The sequence below is a fragment of the Erithacus rubecula genome (genome assembly GCF_903797595.1).
Source record: "Erithacus rubecula genome assembly, chromosome: 21".
Taxonomy (NCBI): Eukaryota; Metazoa; Chordata; class Aves; order Passeriformes; family Muscicapidae; genus Erithacus; species Erithacus rubecula.
Window position 1 is genome coordinate 7,692,161 of NC_136673.1, and position 18,494 is coordinate 7,710,654.

The window sequence follows — 18,494 nt, forward strand, 5'->3', positions numbered from 1 at the left end:
TCAAGCTGCCTCTTAGAAACTGGACTAGATCTGTCCTGGATGCCATGCTCCCAACTGTGGGAACAAAGACAAAAATGTGACAGAGCAATGCAGAACTGGGATGCAGGTCATGGAATGAGGGAGAGGTCATAGCTCCTCGCTACATGCACCTATCTGAAGAGGCTGGTGACATCCCAAGGCAGATCCCTGCTGAGAAAGGCCAGTCTGTAGGGAACTGGTGGGGATGTTGACAGGAGAAATCCCAGATAGGTACAGGGAGGGATGGAAAACAGCTCTGTAAAGGCTGTAAGCTTGTCCCTCACAGAGCCTGGTATCAGGCTGACCTGGCTGTGCCTTCTGCCTGTGCCTGGGGTTGGCTCACAGCAGCACCAGGGCAGGCAGGATCGGGCCCAGGGAGGGGGAAGCAGGGGAGGAGGGCTGCAAAGTGTTGGGAAACAGGCTGTTGTTAGATTTCAGCCCTGAAGTGTTTGCGAAATCTCCCAGACAGGCCTCACTGGGGCTGTGGAGGCCCTGCTGCAGGCAGAGCCTTGGCGGGCAGTGTAGCCCTGGAGATAAGTGTGGCAGCCTGTGCTGAGTGTCACAGCCCTGTGCCTCCCCAGAGCCTCCCAGCTCAAACACCAGCGACTGTTCTGTTCCCTGACAAGGCCCTTGTGGGATAAAAAAGCATCTTGGAAGGGTCTTCCCAGTGTTTTTCAGCATTGAGGTCACCAGTTTGAGATAACAGAGCAAGAGCGAGCCCCCTTTTAGCTCTGAGCGCTGGTATGTGGGTTCACACCTAGGGCACTGCTCCAGGGGGCCTGGGAAGACAAAGCTGGCAGGAAACCTCCTCTCCATGCAGAAAATGCAGCTCTAAAAGGTTGAGATTTGCTAACTACCCCACCACAAACCGAACTTTCCGTCAGTGAAACCAGCAAGTGTGGTGTATTGAGACGCAGCTCAGCTGAACCCAACAGATGCTCTGCTCCCTCTGTCGTGTGCAAACTGGGAGCAGCCTCACCAGAAGTAGTGGGAGCAGGATGGCCCAGAGCCAGCAGGGATTCCCGGGAAAGCCCAGCCCGCATGGATCCCGCATCCCCTGCCCGCGGAGCAGAGCGAGGGAGAGCGTTTGCCAAACCACACGGAGCTCAGTCGCTCAGCAATCAGCTGCGCTTCCTACTCTCGTGCTACTGATTGTGCAAACATGAATGTAATTAGTCTAAATAATCACCAAAGATTTAATAGGAGCCAGACCACCCAGAGGCCAAATAGCTGGCGGTGGAGCAGGGAAGGTTTGTTCGCTGTTTTTTGTAACACTTGCTAATGAAGTGAGGTCGGATAGCAAAGCAAACACCCTCCACCAGCACATCCCCTGGGAATGCTGTATGTTGTGGGAAGCCCCATGTCCCTTGAAGCCAAGAACAGTTCTCTCAGGATAGGCAACATGTGCTACTACCATCACTGCTTTTAATTTATTGATGCCTGGAAAGCCTCCCTGAAGGATTATGAAACCAAGCTCTGAGCCCCAAAATAAGCTCCCATCCCAAGCAGCCCTGACTGTAAACGCTCCTCTCACATGGCAAACAGCTCCAGCGCTGAGCCTGTGACCGAGGGCTGCTGGGGAAGTGAGTTCACCCACGCGCTGGGAGAGCCGCGTGCTTGGAGCGCGCAAACGCTGCCAGCGGCGTGAAGCAACACTCAGAATTGTGTCCTGCCTTCCTCCCTGCTCACCCACCATTCATTGTGTCTCCCTGGCTAATTATAGAGCTGATGAACACACCCAGCTCTGGGGACAGGCCAGTAGTTAGGAGCAGCGTCGTGGCAGGAGCATCAGTTCTTCTGGATAAACAGGATTTCCTCAGCTGGGGTGGTCAGTTAAGTTTCTAATGGCGCCAAATGCCTCAAAACCATGTTGTGGCAATGGAGGAAGATCTGAGATTGCCTAAGACAGGTCTGTGTTGAAGTCAAAGAGCTCAGAGAAGGTGCTTATTTCTCCAAAATATACTGCAAAGTGGTTATTTCTGTTGGCTTAGGGCTAGGAGTGCAGACTCATCCCCCCTCTTCCTAGGGAGACAGGGACAGCCTTTGGAAATCCCTGATGGAGCCAGCATCAGCCCCTCAGTTCAAAGCTCCTTTCTTTAGGCCTTGAATTTTCGGCCATAAAGTCTCTGAAGAGGTTTTGATAAGTGGCCTATCTTTTAGATAAGCAAAGCTTTGGATGAATCCCACACGGCCCTCTATCTACCACAAGTCCTCATTTGTTTTCCGCCAAGGCACTTGCTGGTTTTCCTCTCCAAGGTGTTGGACAGAAATGTCAAGAGGCTGAAGGGACGGGACAGTTTTTCTCTTTTTTTACCAAGTGCTATGGGGCAAAGCAGTTGAAGGAAAACCTGAGTGATAACTAAATGAGGCAGGTTTTTCTCATGGGAGCTGTAGATTTATCCCTTCTGCGACAAAAAGGAAAGGCAGAAAGGAAAGACAGATGAAAGTTCACCCTTACACAAATGGTTGAAGTTGAATTTTGAAGGGAATTTTAAAACAGCGAATTCAGTGTATTTAAATCTACAGGGACCAGACTGCAGGACCTTCAACCAGGCAAGTCTGCGATCCTAGTCTGGAACAAAGTACGTAAGCAGAGCCTAAAGAAAGAATTTCTGATTTCTGTGAGGCCTTTCTAGACAGTCTTTTCTAGGGAAAACTTATAAAAGAGAAGGGAAGAAAAGAAGTGGAGGAGACAGTTACTGGAGAGAAGATTTCCTGAAATGAAGCAGAGGAAACAGCCAGACCCTCTCCCAGCAGTGCTGCACACCCCATGAGCTCCTCACAGGCGGCCAAGAGCCCAGAGACAGCCAGTTATGCCCAGGTTATTTATTTCCCTCACTCTGGCAGTGTCACGTATGTAATGTTTTAGAAAATAGTGTCTTCTTTTATCTGAGGCAGGATACAAAGCAAGAAGCAGCTTCCTAGAGCAGCCAGGCAGAAGGGAGCTGGCAACCTGTGCTGGGTCAGGAGGGGAGGAAGATTAAAAGGAGATGGGATTTTGCTTTGTCCTTCACGGAAGACTTTATCCCCTCCAGATACACAACAGAAGCTTTCTCTCCCTTGGAGGTTGGCGGCAATGGCCTTCCTGTCTCTCAGAGCTGCTCCTGGGTCACGCACAGGGCAAGCTGTGAGCAGCACGGCCCCGGCCCCTGCCCCAGCAGCAGATCTGCCATCAGCCCCCTGCTCCCCACACTGCCTGCCCGTGTCCCTGCTTCCTTGGGTGGCACTCGTCCCTGTGCCAGCCTTGGCTTCTCGCCCACTGCCGGGCGACGCTCATCAATTAGCGCACAACAAATAATTAAGCTGATGAATGTCTCTTTTTCCTGCTTTCTGACTGCACTTGCCTCGAATTTATGCCCAGATTATGACTGAATTTATTTGTTGCCATTTGCAGCATTCAAAAGAGGTCTTTAATGATTTCTTTTAAGCTCTCCAGCCTGATTGTGAACAGTGCAGGGCAAATACTCATTATTTCCTATCTAAGCAGCAGTGCTGATTAGTCGGTGCTTGGTCAGATAAGTCACACTGCTCCGTTCCCTGCTTGCTGACAGAATCCACAAGGTCATTCCCTGCTAATGCTCAAATGCAAAGGGAAAACATGGGATAAGCATGGAAGTCCCTTGTGCATTTTCAGGGCAACAAAACAGGAGCGTGCAAAACCTCACATTAAGTAAGAGGGCTCAGATTTAAAGTAAACTTGGGTTGAAGAATTTTTGCTTTCAGACAGCCTGTTCACAGCACTGTGTGCAGCCCAAAGTGTGTTTGGGAGGGCAGTGGGACTGCAGTGAAACTTAAGTCTTGACAGTTTGCGGACACTAAAGATCTGAAACCAGCTCTTACTCGACTGTTAACTCCTGAATCTTCACATGGTGCAATGTTAATCTTCAGCCCTTTCCCAAAATAATGTGTGGAGTTGCTATGTTCTCTTAAATGTGAACCATGTGTCACCTCAGCAATGGCTGCTGAGGGGAAAAGATGATAAATCTAAAGCTTTTAAAATGCCCTGTGACATTTTGGGAGAAAAACAGGTGTTGCATAAATGTTGGACATTTATGGGCAAACTTGCAGGGGCTTTAAAAGACTGACACATCTGCCACATAGTATGTAACCCTGAAAGAAAAGGAGCAAAGCAGTCCCTTTCATGTGTCTCACTCTCTCTACAACCGTATGAAAATACATCCTCATCTGGTATTGGAATTAACAGAGCTGGACTCGCCCCTCCCTATGTCTCCTCCAGGTTTTTGGCTTTTACACCCAATGTGTATTTTAAAACTGTGCCTTTTTAAGTAGGTGGCAAACTGTGCTGGAAGGATTTGGTATGCGGAGTATTTTTATTCAGCTCCCTTTCCTCTCACCTTTCATTGTTTTTCCCTTTGGAATATCTCCTGTAATGCTCCACTCATAAACCTCTTCAAAGGGAGGGCTGTATTTGAACAGCCTGGCCTGAAATCTGGTCTCAGTCAAAGGCCTCAGATGGGAAAATAACTGGGAGAGCCAAGCCCCACGGCCCCACGGCTGCTGCCGCAGGTGTCGGCAGCCGCTCTGCAGGAGCGAGGTTCTCCTGCTGCCTCCTTGACTCTGACCCCACAGCCCTCCTGGCTGGGTTATTATTCCCCCTTTTACCCTATAAATGTAATAAACTGGGGCTTTGCATCTTGCTCTAAGTGTGGAAGATCCATGGAGAAGGTGGTTTTCCTCACTTCTCCCAGGTGTCTCGTTCAGCTCCTGGGATGTTGTTGGTGTTTTGGGAGGGAGGAGGAGATTTTGGAAGCTGAGTGAGTGCCAGGGATGTCATGGACTCCACAGCTTAGCCCTCCAACTGTGTGATCTCAAGGATGGGGGATTCTAAATTGCCAGCTAGGAAAAATCTAATTCCCTAGTCACAATGGTCCAGCTCCCAGGGAAGTCTGTGAAAGCAGACTTATCACCAAAAAGCTACAAAACCTCCCCCTCCATGGGAAAAAAATCCATCAAAGGTGTGACCAGCTGCCAGCCTTTGACCATTTGCCCTTTGCATCATTTTAGCACAGAAAACAGTAAGCCACTGGGCTACAAAGTGCTTCCCCTCCTTGGGAGGTCACTTGGTTTCTGGGAGGCAGGGAAGCAGCAGATATTTCGAGCGTGAGTCGCCTGGCTGGTAAGTGTTCACAACTCTGTGCAGACCCCACTTGGTCTCAACTCCCTGCCCAGCAATAAATTCTGCTCCCAAACCTTAATCCTATCCCTCCCCCGCTCCTCAAATCAGCTCTCACATCCCTTGTGTTTCAATTGTGCCCTTAGCTCCTGTCCTGATGGGGCTGGTTTGGGTCGGTCCCCTCCCAGGCACCTCGCTTTCGTTCTTCTGCCACTGCTTGGGATTTTTCATCGCCTGCTCTCCAGCCTGCAGGCAGTGAGATAAAGTTTCCCAGGCAGGCTGTTTTGGGAGGAGAAGACCTACACCATGCTGAGCTACCGGGCACTTCCAGCTCTGCCCTCCCGGCTGGTGGGAGGTCAGTGAGCAAGCTGTGCTGCTGTTGGGCTGCTCCTCCCAAAACCAGCCAGAGAAAGGAATCTCCTCTTGGAGACAACTGAGGATGAGCCACTGTCTGTCATCCTGCTCATCTCTTCAGTGGCTGTTTCACCAGGAAACCCCTTCTGGGATCTCCATGCCCTACTCCACCCCTGGAGAACAGAGGAGCTCCCCTGCCTAGGCTTCCCTGCACATGGCTCCCAAGACATTTTCTAAAGGAACACCAGGATAGATGGGAATATTTCCCTAGCACAGCTAGGGAAACAACCTTTTCCCCTGCATTTTCTCCAGAGGAGAAATTAACTCCTTCCACTTGCCAGGGCATGGGTATCTCCCTTCCCTGGTGTTCCCAGATGGACCAGAGACAGCCCACAATGCTGAACCAAGGAAGTCTCCAGCCAAAGCTGGCTCCCTGCAGGGAGGAGCTCCTTCCTCAGCTGGGTGACATGGATGGTGTCATATGCTGAGCCCAAGCTCCTTCAGGTTTTATTATTTATTAATATGTATCAGATAATTAACGCAGATGGATTTTTCATTTTGTTCTGCACACAAATCTAGAAGATAAGGTACAATATTCACCTGGTAAGGGATAAAATTTGCTTTATTTTTTGGGACAAACCTAACTCCAAATCCCTCCTGGTTAGAAACCTCTGAAATGTTGTACTGCTCCAAGCCACATGCTCTATCATTCCAGTCTCTAACAGGGCTCAGAAATGTGTGTTAAAGAAGCAGGAAAAAGGTGGAAGTGTGTGGAGGGACTCTTCCCCAGGCTCAAGCAGCCAAGGGTTCAAATACTCCCCAGCCAGAAACTGCATCCACATCACAGTGTTTAACAGCCACTGATGGAGCAAAGCTCCACAAATGGACCTGCTCTTTTTTTGATTTAAAATAAATTTTTTTCTTAATAATATTCTGTGGCACTGCATCCTCTTATTCAAACACACACTGTGCCAATAAGGATGTTCTTTGGTCTGTTTGGATCCTGCTTCCAGGAAATTACCACTTCACCCCCTCACTGCTGAGTGATAAAAAGCAGTGGATTTTACTTTCCTAAGCATCCTCCCTACCTTAAATAATGATTTTATGGATCTGTGTCACTAGCTTGTCTCTTTTTGCAATGCTTTTGTCTATGTGGTCTCTGTACAGAAAATATTTGACATCTCCACCCTGCCCTGCTCCACATTCTTCTCTGTCCCACTCTGGGATGGGACAGTCAGCAGCAAGCCAGGCATGTGTGGGTCCCCATGGATCAAAGAACAGATCCACAATTATGCTTTCCTTTTACTCTCCCCTATTTTCCTAATACCTTCTAACCTCTGGTTTCCCTTTGGAGCCTTGAGGATGGATGATAAATGAACCAGCAAGAACTCAGTGCCTATTGTGAACTGCTTCCGGGGCTGAAGGTCCTTCTGAGACCTTGGACCTACCTTTCTTGAGTAAAAATATTTTTTTTTCGAGGCACACAGCAACACTCAAGAAAAATTCCCCTTAAAAGAGGAAGGGGAATCCCTACCTTTTTGGTCTTGACTGTTGAGGCACAGCAGTCCCCACCATCATAGTTGCAGAAGGCTCTGTTGTTGATGGAGTCACAGTAGTTGTCCCCCATGAAAGGCTGAAAAAGGAAAAAGCAGGAAAAGGCTGAGAGTGTGGACATGGATCAAATGAGCCCCTTCCTTATGGCCTTATGGAGATGGGATGAAAAAGTTGTGGCTGAAGAGGAGAAGGTTGTGTGGAGATCTCACAGTCCCTTCCAGTGTCTGAAGGGAGCTGGAATGGGACTGTTTATCAGGAATGGGAGTGACAGGACAAGAGGAAATGGCTTCAAATTGAAAGAAGGGAAATTTAGGTTAGATGTCCAGAAAAAATCCTTCTCTGTGAGGGTGGTGAGACCCTGGCACAGAGGAGCTGTGGCTGCCCCTGGATCCTGGGCAGTGCCCAAGGCCAGGCTGGACACTGGGACTTGGAACAACCTGGGACAGTGGGAAGTGTCCCTGCCATGGCAGGGAATGGAAATGGATGATCTTAAGGCCCCTTCAACCCAAACCATTCTATGATTCTATAATCCTGAAACCTGTAAAAATATTTTAGAATAAAAAGACAAAGATTTGAAGGAACTACACAGTTTGTAACGTACCAGCTGCCCTGAAAAGCAAGAGATAATTATTCTCCTTGCCTTTCAAAACAGACAGAAAAAAAGGACAGTAGATGGGAGGGAAATGAGCCCTTGTTGGCTCTTCACATCCCACATAAGAGGATGCTCCAGGAATATTAATTTGACTAGGCCCAGAAACAGCATCCAGGCATCTAAAATTGTGGCACCTTTGATAATTTTAAGCTAACCTTTCTAAACTGTGTGGGATAAGAAGAAGGTTGTGTATTGCACCAAAATGGGCTTGCTTTTAATAGCTGAGCTTTTCACCACAGTTCTCCTGACTAGGCAACACGTGTCAGCAATGAGGGCACGAAACAAATCACCAAGAGGAATGGAAGAGGTCTGAGCTCAGCACAGGGACTGTGCTCTCCTGTTCTCTGAGCATCTGTGACTGTGTGGGACCCTGGCCATGGCACCTGATCTTCCTCCACTCCACAGCTCAGAGCTGCCATAATGGCAATTATTCAGAGGGATGTTGTGGAGAGCTGTTAAGTAAAATTCATAAATCACCTTGCAAAAGAAAATGTGGTCATTAGGCTGGGCAATGTGATCACTAGTCCGTGTGCTGCACAGGGCCTGAATAATAACCATGATTCCAAAGGAAAGGCCTAAAGTCTTTCATTACACATTGGAGCCTTCTCGGTCTGCAGGTACAAAAGTATTCCTTGGAAGTCTAAGCTGTACCTGATGGTAAAAAAGGCCCATGCCAGGTATGAGAATCCCAGGCAGCAATGAAAGCTCAGAAAAATGGATGATCAGCAGAGAGCACAGTCATATCTGTAACTCTCCTCACAGACTCGAGAGGCTATTCCTGTTTTTTCTGCTCATTGGAAAATTCACTTATTCTGCACTGAGATAAACACACCAGGGACTCTCCTGCATGAAGACATCATTGCAGAGCAAGCAGGATGGCTTGACGAGGTTTCCTGGGAGGATTTTGCAGCAATTGCAGACCCAGAGTGTCCCAAAAGATGGATACCTGAGGAAGCAGCCATGAGAGCTTTCTGTGCTCTCCCCTGAGCTCGCCATGGCCACACTCATCAGAACTGAAATGAACTCAATGGAGTGGGGCAAATGCACGCTTTTACTGCTGATGTGCTGCAAATTTAAATATTTTTATCAGGTAGAGGAAACCCAGGCAATGATGGCAATATCAGACCACAGCAGGACTACCAGGAGGGGACAAACTCATTGAATGTCACTTCTTTAATTATGTGCAGATACTGCAAATGTCGACAAGGAAATCAGAGTTACAGTGTGAGGCTCCTGTCCCACTAAACTGTCTTAACTCCACTGATTTCCATAGATATTGATTTATTTATACAGGCAAAGACTTTGACTTGCAAGCTCCATTCCAATTTAATTAATATTCTAAGATTTAAAAGGGAATGATTTATAAATAGATAAAGAGATGTTTTGAGGCCAACCTGGCAATATTTAAAACCGTGAACTTTGCTCAACCTCACAGGAAATTCTGCAGGCTTCTCCATGTTTCTCTTGTGTTGCCTGGCTGTGCCTGCTTGATGGGAAATCTTGACTTTAAATTTCCATCCCTATGCTTGTATCTTACACCTATGAATGCTGTAAAATCCATAAAGAAACTCGTGGAAGAATTTGCTCTGGCACAGAGTAGACAAGCCAGCCCTTTGGAGAAGAAGGGGATAAAAAGCATCTATTCTGATTTGGGACCAAAATCCTTGCTTGGGAGACCCTGGAGGCCTGGCTGTGGAGGGTGAGGTCTCTGTTGCTCATCATGCATGTCTTAATGCTCTGATATTTTTTGGAGGACAATGCAGGTAATCCAGAGGGGTCCATTTGCTACTGAAACACCCAGGTTAGGTGCAGAAAAGTACGGGGCTGACTCATAAGCCTCTGTTCCTGCCACTAGGGAGCGACAAAAAATCACATTGCAGCAGCTGCTGGGGTTCCCACTGCGATCACCAAGAGCAAAATAATGCCCCACTTACAGCCTCCGGCTCGGGGAAGCCTCCCTAATGCTGAGGATGTCCATACATTAGGGGTTGTATCAGCTTAATGGCCCAGCATTATTGACCTACTGGCTTATTAGTCTCTGTTTCCACAGTCATGGGGGGGGAAACAAAAAAAAAAAAAAAAAAAAAAGGCTTGGTGAAGATGGCATTTCTTCTGAAATCTTAATGCCAAGCTCTGGCCCATCTGTGGATCCTGGAAGCATCATGCTCTGCAAATGATGCTAGAGGCCATTATCAATTGTCTGGGCAAAGCCTTCCCAGATGATGGATTACGATGCAGTGACACTGCTGAATAAATGTTGAAAAGAAGAAAGTTCCTGTTGATGCAGAGGGATCTGGCAATTAGCAGTGATGGAAGGGAAGAAAATGCTGAGAAGAAGCATGTCAGTAATAATGGCTTCTGGTAAATTATTACATCATTGCAAAGTTTGTCTCAGTAACAACTATCCTTAAACAGCAGGAGGATGGATACCCAGTGGTGCATCAGCACCTGAATGGCATTTTTTAATGGTGGCTGGATGTTATTTCAGCTCTCTTTGGAGAATGGGGGCACCCAGCCAGCCTGCATGAATGCGATGCGTGAGACAGCTTATGACATTCAGGGCACTGACAGCAGAATGCTTTTCATTTAGGGAACAGCTAGACAGAAACTATTACATTGTTGGAGAGTTATTACCCTCTTGGGCCCAACTTTTGTATGCGAAGGAAACCTGTCTTTCACTTCAAGACAAATCACATCCCACAGCAGTGTGGTCTGGAGCTTTGTGTCAAATTCAGGAATTCAGCCCCATGTTCTGACACTTTGGGCAAATAACTTCAGCGTGCTCGGGTTACTGGGTGCTGAGAGCCTGGTCAGTGTGGCAGAAAGTCAAGAAGGAGGAGGGAAGACACAGCTCTGCCACTGCCCATGGCCTGTGAGCCAGCTCATTCTAACATGGCATGGAGCTGCCCAACCTTCCAGAGGGTTGATGTCCTGATGTGGGTGAGATATCAAGGGCTGGCATGATGGAAGCCACACGAGTGCCATGACCCAGACAGAGGTGCTCCAGCCCTGTTTAACCGCCAGAAGCATCTTCAGTCTTCTCAGACACTTCAAAAATTGCTGCTGGCAGAAACAACATCCTTCAAAATAATTGCTTTTTTTTTCAAATAAATTACAAGGCTCTAAAAGAGTATCACAGCTGAAATGTAACTGCATGTTTCTGATTATTCCTTTCTGGTTTAGACAGAGGTGGCCAGTGGAGGGAGGTGTGATTTGCTCACTGTCCAGCTGTGCTGTCCACCCAGTCGTATCATCTCTGGCTTTCCTAAACTTTCTCTGCCCACACCAATGCCCAAAGCTTAGCTGGCCTTGGAAAGAATTGTCCCTTAAATAAGTCAAGATCAAGGAAAAACAAGAGAAGGCTTTTGCAACTTCCCAGAAACTCCCAGATTCTGGGAAATTCTTTTGGTGAACCAGTGTTTTTGAGCTACTTGATCATTTAACTCCTGTGAGAATCACCAAACATCATCTCTGGGAAAACCACCAATTTCTCTACTGAGTGTCAGAACCGATGCAGGCAATCAGTCTCTGTGTTAGGGTGGTCAGGGCAAAATCCTGCTTGCCCCACTTGAAAACCAGGATTTACAGCCCACCTGCCTGCAGTGATTGTTTCTGTAAAATTTAGGAGACCCACCATGGACCACCTGAGCTAAAGCCAAACTCACCTCACAGCCTTTAACACAATGAATCAGGGAGGGGTGAGGGTACCACTTGAGTCCTGCTGTGCAGACAACACTCTGGAGGGAAGAAATAAAAAAAAAAAAAAAAAAAAAAAAAAAAAAAAAAAAAAAAAAAGAAAGGAAAAAAAAAGCAACAGGTTAAAACAAAGAAATCAGTGTACAGAAAGTCAGTGTGCTGGCTCCTATGGCTCTCCAGTACTTAACCAATGAAGTTCAGTTCCTAACACCTCTTGTGTTCTCAGAACCTGGCTGTCCTCCAGGTATTTACAAGAAGTGTTGGACTTGACACTTGCAATAACAGAGCATTTGAGATTAAAATAATATTTGAGGTTCTCCTAAAATGTCATGCCCAATATTTCACTCATGGTGGGGCAACGTGGCAGGGAAAGGCAGGGGCACAGGTCCTCTTTTACTCTTGGGTAGGGGGGAGGCATTCTAGGAATTAATTTAGGGATTTCTTTGGTGCTGCCAAGCATTGCTTTCTTTCTCTGCCCATCATACCTTTAATTCTTGAAGATAGAAGCAGCTAAAGGTGGATTTTCAGATACATTTTAGCACCATCTTAAATAAAAACACCTCCCACCACACACCTTCAGACAGGACAACATCCTCTGCTACGTTTTATGAGCTTTATAATAATTTTTTTACCAACTCTGTCTATTGAAAAAATTTGCACGCTTGGTTTTGGGCAAAAATGATGACCAACATCCTAGACAACAACACAGTCAGGGCAGCCACAACCATGGACATCTAGATTTAAAGAGTGAATGAAAACTTTGGCTGGTCAGTGGAGATGGTGGTTCCACACCATGGGTGTCCCATCCATACAGCAGGACATGAGGCACAATGTTCCTTTGGGGTTATTGCCCATGGATGAAGCACTGCAGAGTCCATTTGAGCAAGATGAACACACAGGCACTCACCTGAAGTGTGGGGTTGGGGTTGGATGGAGGCCTGGGGAAGGAAGGGATTAACATTTGGGAAGACCCAATGCATAAGCCATCCCTTCCCCTGTTCATCTGAGGGCTAATTTAATCCATCTGCAGGGGAACCTCAGCTTGTTTTTACAGTTTCTGTCATTTGAGGCTTACCTGGCGTGTGCTAGAAAAAAGGACTTTTATACTATCTGGCTCAGGCTGTTTATCTTTCCGATGCTCTTGGATTTTCCACTATTAGTCAAGCCCAGCTTGCCCCACCTGCCTGGCAAGAGGGGCTGTCTGTGTGAGCAGGGCAGGGGCTGGGCAGGGGATGTTGTTGTCCCCTGGGAGGGAGGCGGGTGGGCTGCAAGGTGCGGGGCCCCCCCGTGTCACACTCTGCTCCTGACAGACAGCTGGAGATTTCCAGGCTGCTGCCTGCCACAAATGGGGAGGGTTTTGCTTTCCCCCCACACCCCCCTCTTCTGTTTATTGCACTTCAGAGGGGAAAGAGAGGAAACTTTTCTAGGTTTGAAAATAAACAAGGCCAGTCAACAGAGCGGGAGCGGGGAGAGTAAAGGAAGCAGTTCAAGAGTGTTTGAACCCAAACATTAGAACAAAGTGGAAGAACTCAGAAATTTGTCACCTGTATCCAAGGCCAGCAGACAATAAGTGGAAGAAGTGCACTTCCAAAGAGCACCTCACATTGCCCTGGTAAGAAGCATCAATGTTTACAAAACCTCACGCTCTGTGTGAGTGTGTGAGCATGCGGAGTGAACAAAAGAAATCAAATAGCCCCGAACCAGACTCTTCAGAAAGGAAATTTCCACGTGAGAGCAATCCCTCACAGAAGATGCACTGACTGTTCTCCTGACCCTCCAAGTATTAAAATGCCAGCACCTCCTTTAAAGGAGTGGATGGGAGGTGAAGTCTCTGCTGAGACAGTGCTGAGTGCTCACTCAAGGTCACTCTCAATCCCATCCTGATGGGCTGAGCATCCTCTAGGAAAGGGGGATGCAGCCCCAGGCTGCTCTCCACAGCACAGGAAAGCCAGGTGCCAGGTTAATCACTGGATCAATGGGACATTCCCATTCCTCTGGAGTGGCACCTGCCAACAGCCTCACACCAGTTACTTTGTCCTCCCCTTGGATTATCCTTTGCAACTGGAGACCACTAGAGCTGAATTCAATCCTGCTAGCATTCCTGGAGCTGGAAGCAGAGGGAAGTACCCTAGGCCATAGTCCTGACTCCTTTTTTCCTACCCCCCAGCCTGTTTGTACCCTCAGGCTGCTGCTGTGCTCTGTGTGATGCACTGGGAGAGAAATGTGAGTAGAGGGAGAGACGGCTGGAAAACCAAGAAATTGGGAATGATTTGGATTTTTAGGCACCATGTCTGCCTCCTGCAGTGCAAACAGGCATACAGGTGCCACAGGGTGCTGCATGGGCACCTGAGATAAATGTATAGAGAGCAGGCAGGGTGGGTAAAGGTGGCACATGAGCATGGTCTGATGGAGTGCACACAGACAGGTACACTCAGAATGCCAGCCAAGGATGTGGAAAGAGGGGCATGGAAGCACCACATCACCACATGCCAGGTGGTACCTGAGGGAATAAAGCTCATCTGGCCACTGTCCCTGAGAGCTCTGTCCCTTCCCTGTCCCTTCCCCATGCTCCAGGCCCCCATGGTGACACCTGCTGCCCTCCTGGAACAACTCCCCTCGTGCCTGGGCTCCTGCCACACACCTGTGAGCCAGGCAGGTGACTCCACTCCTGTCCCCACCCTGCCACATCTGCTGGCACTCCATCTGCTGGGAAGGGACAGGGAGCCAGGCTGTGCTCCCACAGCAGGTAACAAAGAGCCAAGAAGCAAATTGAGCTGTCATTTTCTCCTGGTGAAGAAGACCCGGCGCTTCCCTCCCGTGGTGGGACTAACACAATGATGTCAGCCCTTCTGATTCTGCAGAGGGGATTGGGTTTCCCCCAGAGAGGCTGGTGGAGAGCTTTCCTCCACCTTAGATGGGTCAAGTGTCCCCCCGGGCTGGAGCCCAGGGACTGGCACCTCCTGCTCTCAGCTAACTCACTCCTCAGGCACTAAAGGAATAAGACAATTAACCGGGGGCTTTATGAGTGAGGGGATCAGTGGCTGCTGCCAGGAAAGGGGACCTGGGGGCTGCCTCCTCCTGTGCCTACAGATGGAATGGGATCTCCTGCCTTCCCAGGAGGGGAGCTGCTGCACCACAGGAAGTCAAATCACTGTTCCGTGACTCAGTTTCCCTGCTGCAAAATGACCCTGAAAGTCTCAAAAAAACCCCCAAACCAAATCAAACCAAACCAAACCAAACCAAACCAAAAAACGACCAAAAAATCAAAAAAGAAAAGAAATTAAAAGAAAACAAACAAACAACAATAATAACAACAAACAAAAAAACCCAAAAAAAACCCCAAAAAACCACCAAAGGAAACAAACAAAAAAAAATCCCCACACAAACAAAATACCCAACCAAACCAAAACAAACAAAATAAAAAAGAAAAGGAAAGAAAAGAAAAAAAGAAAAAATTGGACAGGGGATGGAAGGAGGAAAAGTGCAAAACTTAAATGATACGGGGAGTATTTAAGGAGCATTCCCAGTAATGAGTTCTGGACATTTTGAATCCCAGGGCTTGCAGTCTGCATGGGGAGAGGGGCCATGCAGACCTTTGAAGGCTCTCCCAGGCATGCACATTCCTGCACACTGCTTAGCCTGTCCCTGCTCAGCACTAAGGCAAGAACCCAAGTCCAGACAACCTAAGAAATGAGGTGTCTGCTCTGTTTCTCTGCAGTCAATGGGAAAGAGCTGTCAAGCTGTCTCTCGGAGATATTTCCCTTTTTTCTCCCCACTGCCTGCACAGTCAGTCTTGGCAGCTCTATCCATCGGTGTCTTCAGCAGCTCCGTGTGCCACACACAGTGAAGGGAAAATCTGGGGACAGCACTGGCTGCTCTGAACACATCCCACAGCAGAGGAGAGGCACAGAACATTTTAGGTGATTTTTTTTTTTTCTTTCCTTGCTGAAAATACTGATTTGGAAGACACCGTGAGCTTATTCCGAATTCAGCAAATTGTTTCAGACCCAACAAAGTACCTCAACCTCAACTAATTCTGAAAAATACAGAAATATTTAGACCTTTTGTGAAAGGAAATATCTGTTCTCATTTAGTGTTTGAGAGGACATTTAATTTCTATGTTTTTGTTGTGTTTTTAGTTTTTATTTCGTTTTCACTAAACAAAAAGTTTACAAAATCTCCCTGGAAATTAAAAGCTACGTTATGTTCAAACCAACATGTTTTTTCTTCCAATTTTTTGGTTCACCAAAAATCACAATAACAGAAGAGTCACTTTGATTAGAGATTTTTTTTAATTTAAGAGAACTTTGAGTGAACCGAAAAATCAAGTGATTTGCACAGCTCTGCTCTAAACAACCCTCAGAGAAAGGATAGTTCCTTCTTTCCATTTTGCTGCCATAACAGATGTTGCTTGAGCTGCTACAGACAAATTATTTATTTTTCTTGTCAGCTCTCCCTGTGTTTTCTCTGTCCCCATCCCCTCAAAGGTAAGCATCACAGATCAGCCCTGCCTTTATCTTCTTCCCATCCTACCCTCATTTGTACTTTACTTTTGCCTGAAATCAAAGCAACAAAAAGTGTTTCCTTTGCGTCACTCAAGTACTCTGAGATGCACAAAGACTCGCCGTGTAAATGCAACCAGCTGCTCCCTGTGCTCATATGGCACAACAGCAAAGCTGTCACTGGCCATAAACAGAGACACGGGTTATTAATGATATATAACACATTGCCATGGGGACCTTCCCCCAAGGCATCCCAGTCCCATCTCTCCAGGGTGTCCCCACTCCCACCAGAAGAAATGTTTCTCATGGTGGCACCCCAAGAGGCGCTGCCCCCTGTGAGTGATGTCCCCTTATCTGCAGAGTTGGATATGATGGATGCTTTACAGCTACCAATTTGTTAATTAAGGATTTTTTTAAAAATCCCTTCTAGCATGTCTTCCCTCCCAACACAAGCTTTCCAGCCCACATCTCACCCTCTAGTTACAAAACATTTGTAGGGTGGAACTTGTATCTGCTCAGGGCCTAAAGCTCATGCAAGGTCTTCACCATCAGGAAAAAAAAAAAGGGCTTATTTACTGCTGTGCTCATGGAAACCATGATTTCTCCTCCATCCCTCACTCCCCTTGTCTCCCCCTTTACTACTCTATGTTTTCCCTGCTGCCTAATGAGCCCTCCAGAGACCTGCAGGTATAAAACTCGTTACAGCTCCCTCCACGTACCCGCATCAATAAGTGAAGGAGTGCAGAGAGAACGGGAGGGAAGCTGTCACTTTATTTCCCCATGAATTACAAACCACTTTAAAGTCTGGCACTCAGGATAGGGCCAGTGAGAAATTGCCCCTCATACAGAGATAGGGGTTTTCTTCATGTTTCGTGCCAGAAACTTGGCAAAGGCAGTTGCAGAACCTCAGTGTCTGCAGCGAATGGGAAACTGGGAAGGATATTATGAGCTGGTCATATTCTCTGGACTTAGGTTTCCCACTCCTTTTCCAGATTTATTCTCTTGCTCTGTGTGAAACAGTGAAGTTCAAAGTGGTGGAGAGTTCTGGAGTCACTTGCTACCCACGGCCAAGGCCAGATTTCAAAAATCCCAAACCCAGGGCACACATTTAGGGATGTAGAGAAGCAAATAGACTGTCAAAGCTGCTCAGGACATGCTGGGGCTGTGTTGGCTGCTTGTTCTCCTTCTTAATGGAATTCAGGTGTGTAAAACAGACTCCTGCAAAGCCAAGACCAAGTATGTAAAAGCCAGAGGTGTTTGCTCAAACACCACCAGTAACTTGCACCCTGGTGACACCTGATGTGCCACCGTCTTCCACCACATGCTCCAGCATGTCCAGCTAGACTTCCACACCTGCAGAAATACCATAAAGCCACAAACACCTGGTTTGTTTGTAGGAACGTGAAGGTTTCCAGGAAGAGTTAGGTGAGTGTGGGGCTGAGTGTGTGCGTGCATGGGGTGTGCATGTGCCCATCAGGGCACGCTGCCACGGTGTGTGCTGGAGGACGCTCAGGACGGGGAGCTGTGAGCAGTTAATGCTGGCTGTGCGTTTGCAGCAGGCAGGAGGGAGATGTGGTGACCTCTGGAAGGGGCTGTGCTGAGCAGGCAGCTCTCACATGCGGGCAGAGGGGCGGGGGGAGCACTCAGCCAGCTCCGCGGGGTCGGGAAATGAAAAACCCTCTGTATCAGCTTCTTTTGTCATCCAGAAGCGGCACAGAAAAATCCAGCTCTGCCACCCGAAGAATGCAAAATACAGAACAGGAGGAAGAAGATAAAGCCTGTCCAGTGCCCTTTCTCTGGCTGTCTGTCACATCTTCCTGTGGCATGAATCCCATTTCCAGATCAAACCCCACTGATGTGAGGCCTTTACCTTGAACTGACTTTCACTTGGAAAACACAGAGAGAAAGTCACTTGGAGAAAAAAGCCACTTGGAGAGAAATCCACCATGTTACTGGAACAGACACAAGAAAAATCAGGAATTCTTTCCTAAAGGTCCAAATTCCCCCTTTTCCACAGGTAACATTGGCCACTCATAAACATGCAACAAGGATGTGGTTTGTGCAGTCGCCAGGCACTGACCTTCACTCTCTGTGGGTTCATCCAGTGCTGGATGTCTTGCACGGTCTCGTTCACACGCAGGAGGATGGGCTCGTGACTGTGATCCAGACAGGAGGTGGTACACTCTGTGCCTGCTCAAAACACAAAGGGGATAAAGCTACAGGATAGAGCTTCTGACCCTTCCAGCATCCTTCCAGCTGAAGGACAGGATTACGGCTCGTTTTTCCTAAATTGCAATTAGCAGTCAACCATAACTATCACATATCTCCTAGCCACACGTGAAGTGCTGAGTACAGCCCTGTACTAAGCAGGAGGGTGTGGGGGTGGCAGGTATTCCAGGGCCTTTGAACAAGCTGCAAATCTAAGTATTTCTCTGGCTATTAACTCCAAGAAGAGGGTCAGGCTTTGGGCTTTGAGATCATCAAGACAATGTGAAGGTTTTTCCATTCCAACTGCTCTTTCAAGGACTGGGGCTGATTAGGGAGAGGCTATCAAACTCATCTCACCTGTGACATGGCAGAAACC

General features: G+C 47.7%; 1 protein-coding gene across 3 annotated transcripts in view; it reads right to left on the reverse strand.

Moving 5' to 3' along the window:
• The window catches only part of PAPPA (pappalysin 1), a 176,761-nt gene that overhangs the window by 6,534 nt on the left and 151,733 nt on the right, over positions 1 to 18,494 (reverse strand). For all 3 annotated transcript variants that reach the window (XR_013776583.1, XM_079324225.1, XM_079324224.1), the window contains exons 19-21: positions 17,991 to 18,100; positions 11,378 to 11,449; positions 7,041 to 7,139 (exon numbers count right to left, since the gene is read on the reverse strand). Coding sequence is in view for 2 of the 3 variants with exons in the window: in XM_079324225.1 (XP_079180351.1) it covers positions 7,041 to 7,139; positions 11,378 to 11,449; positions 17,991 to 18,100 (281 nt within the window). In the remaining variant the exon portion in view is untranslated. The remainder of the gene's footprint in view (positions 1 to 7,040; positions 7,140 to 11,377; positions 11,450 to 17,990; positions 18,101 to 18,494) is intronic.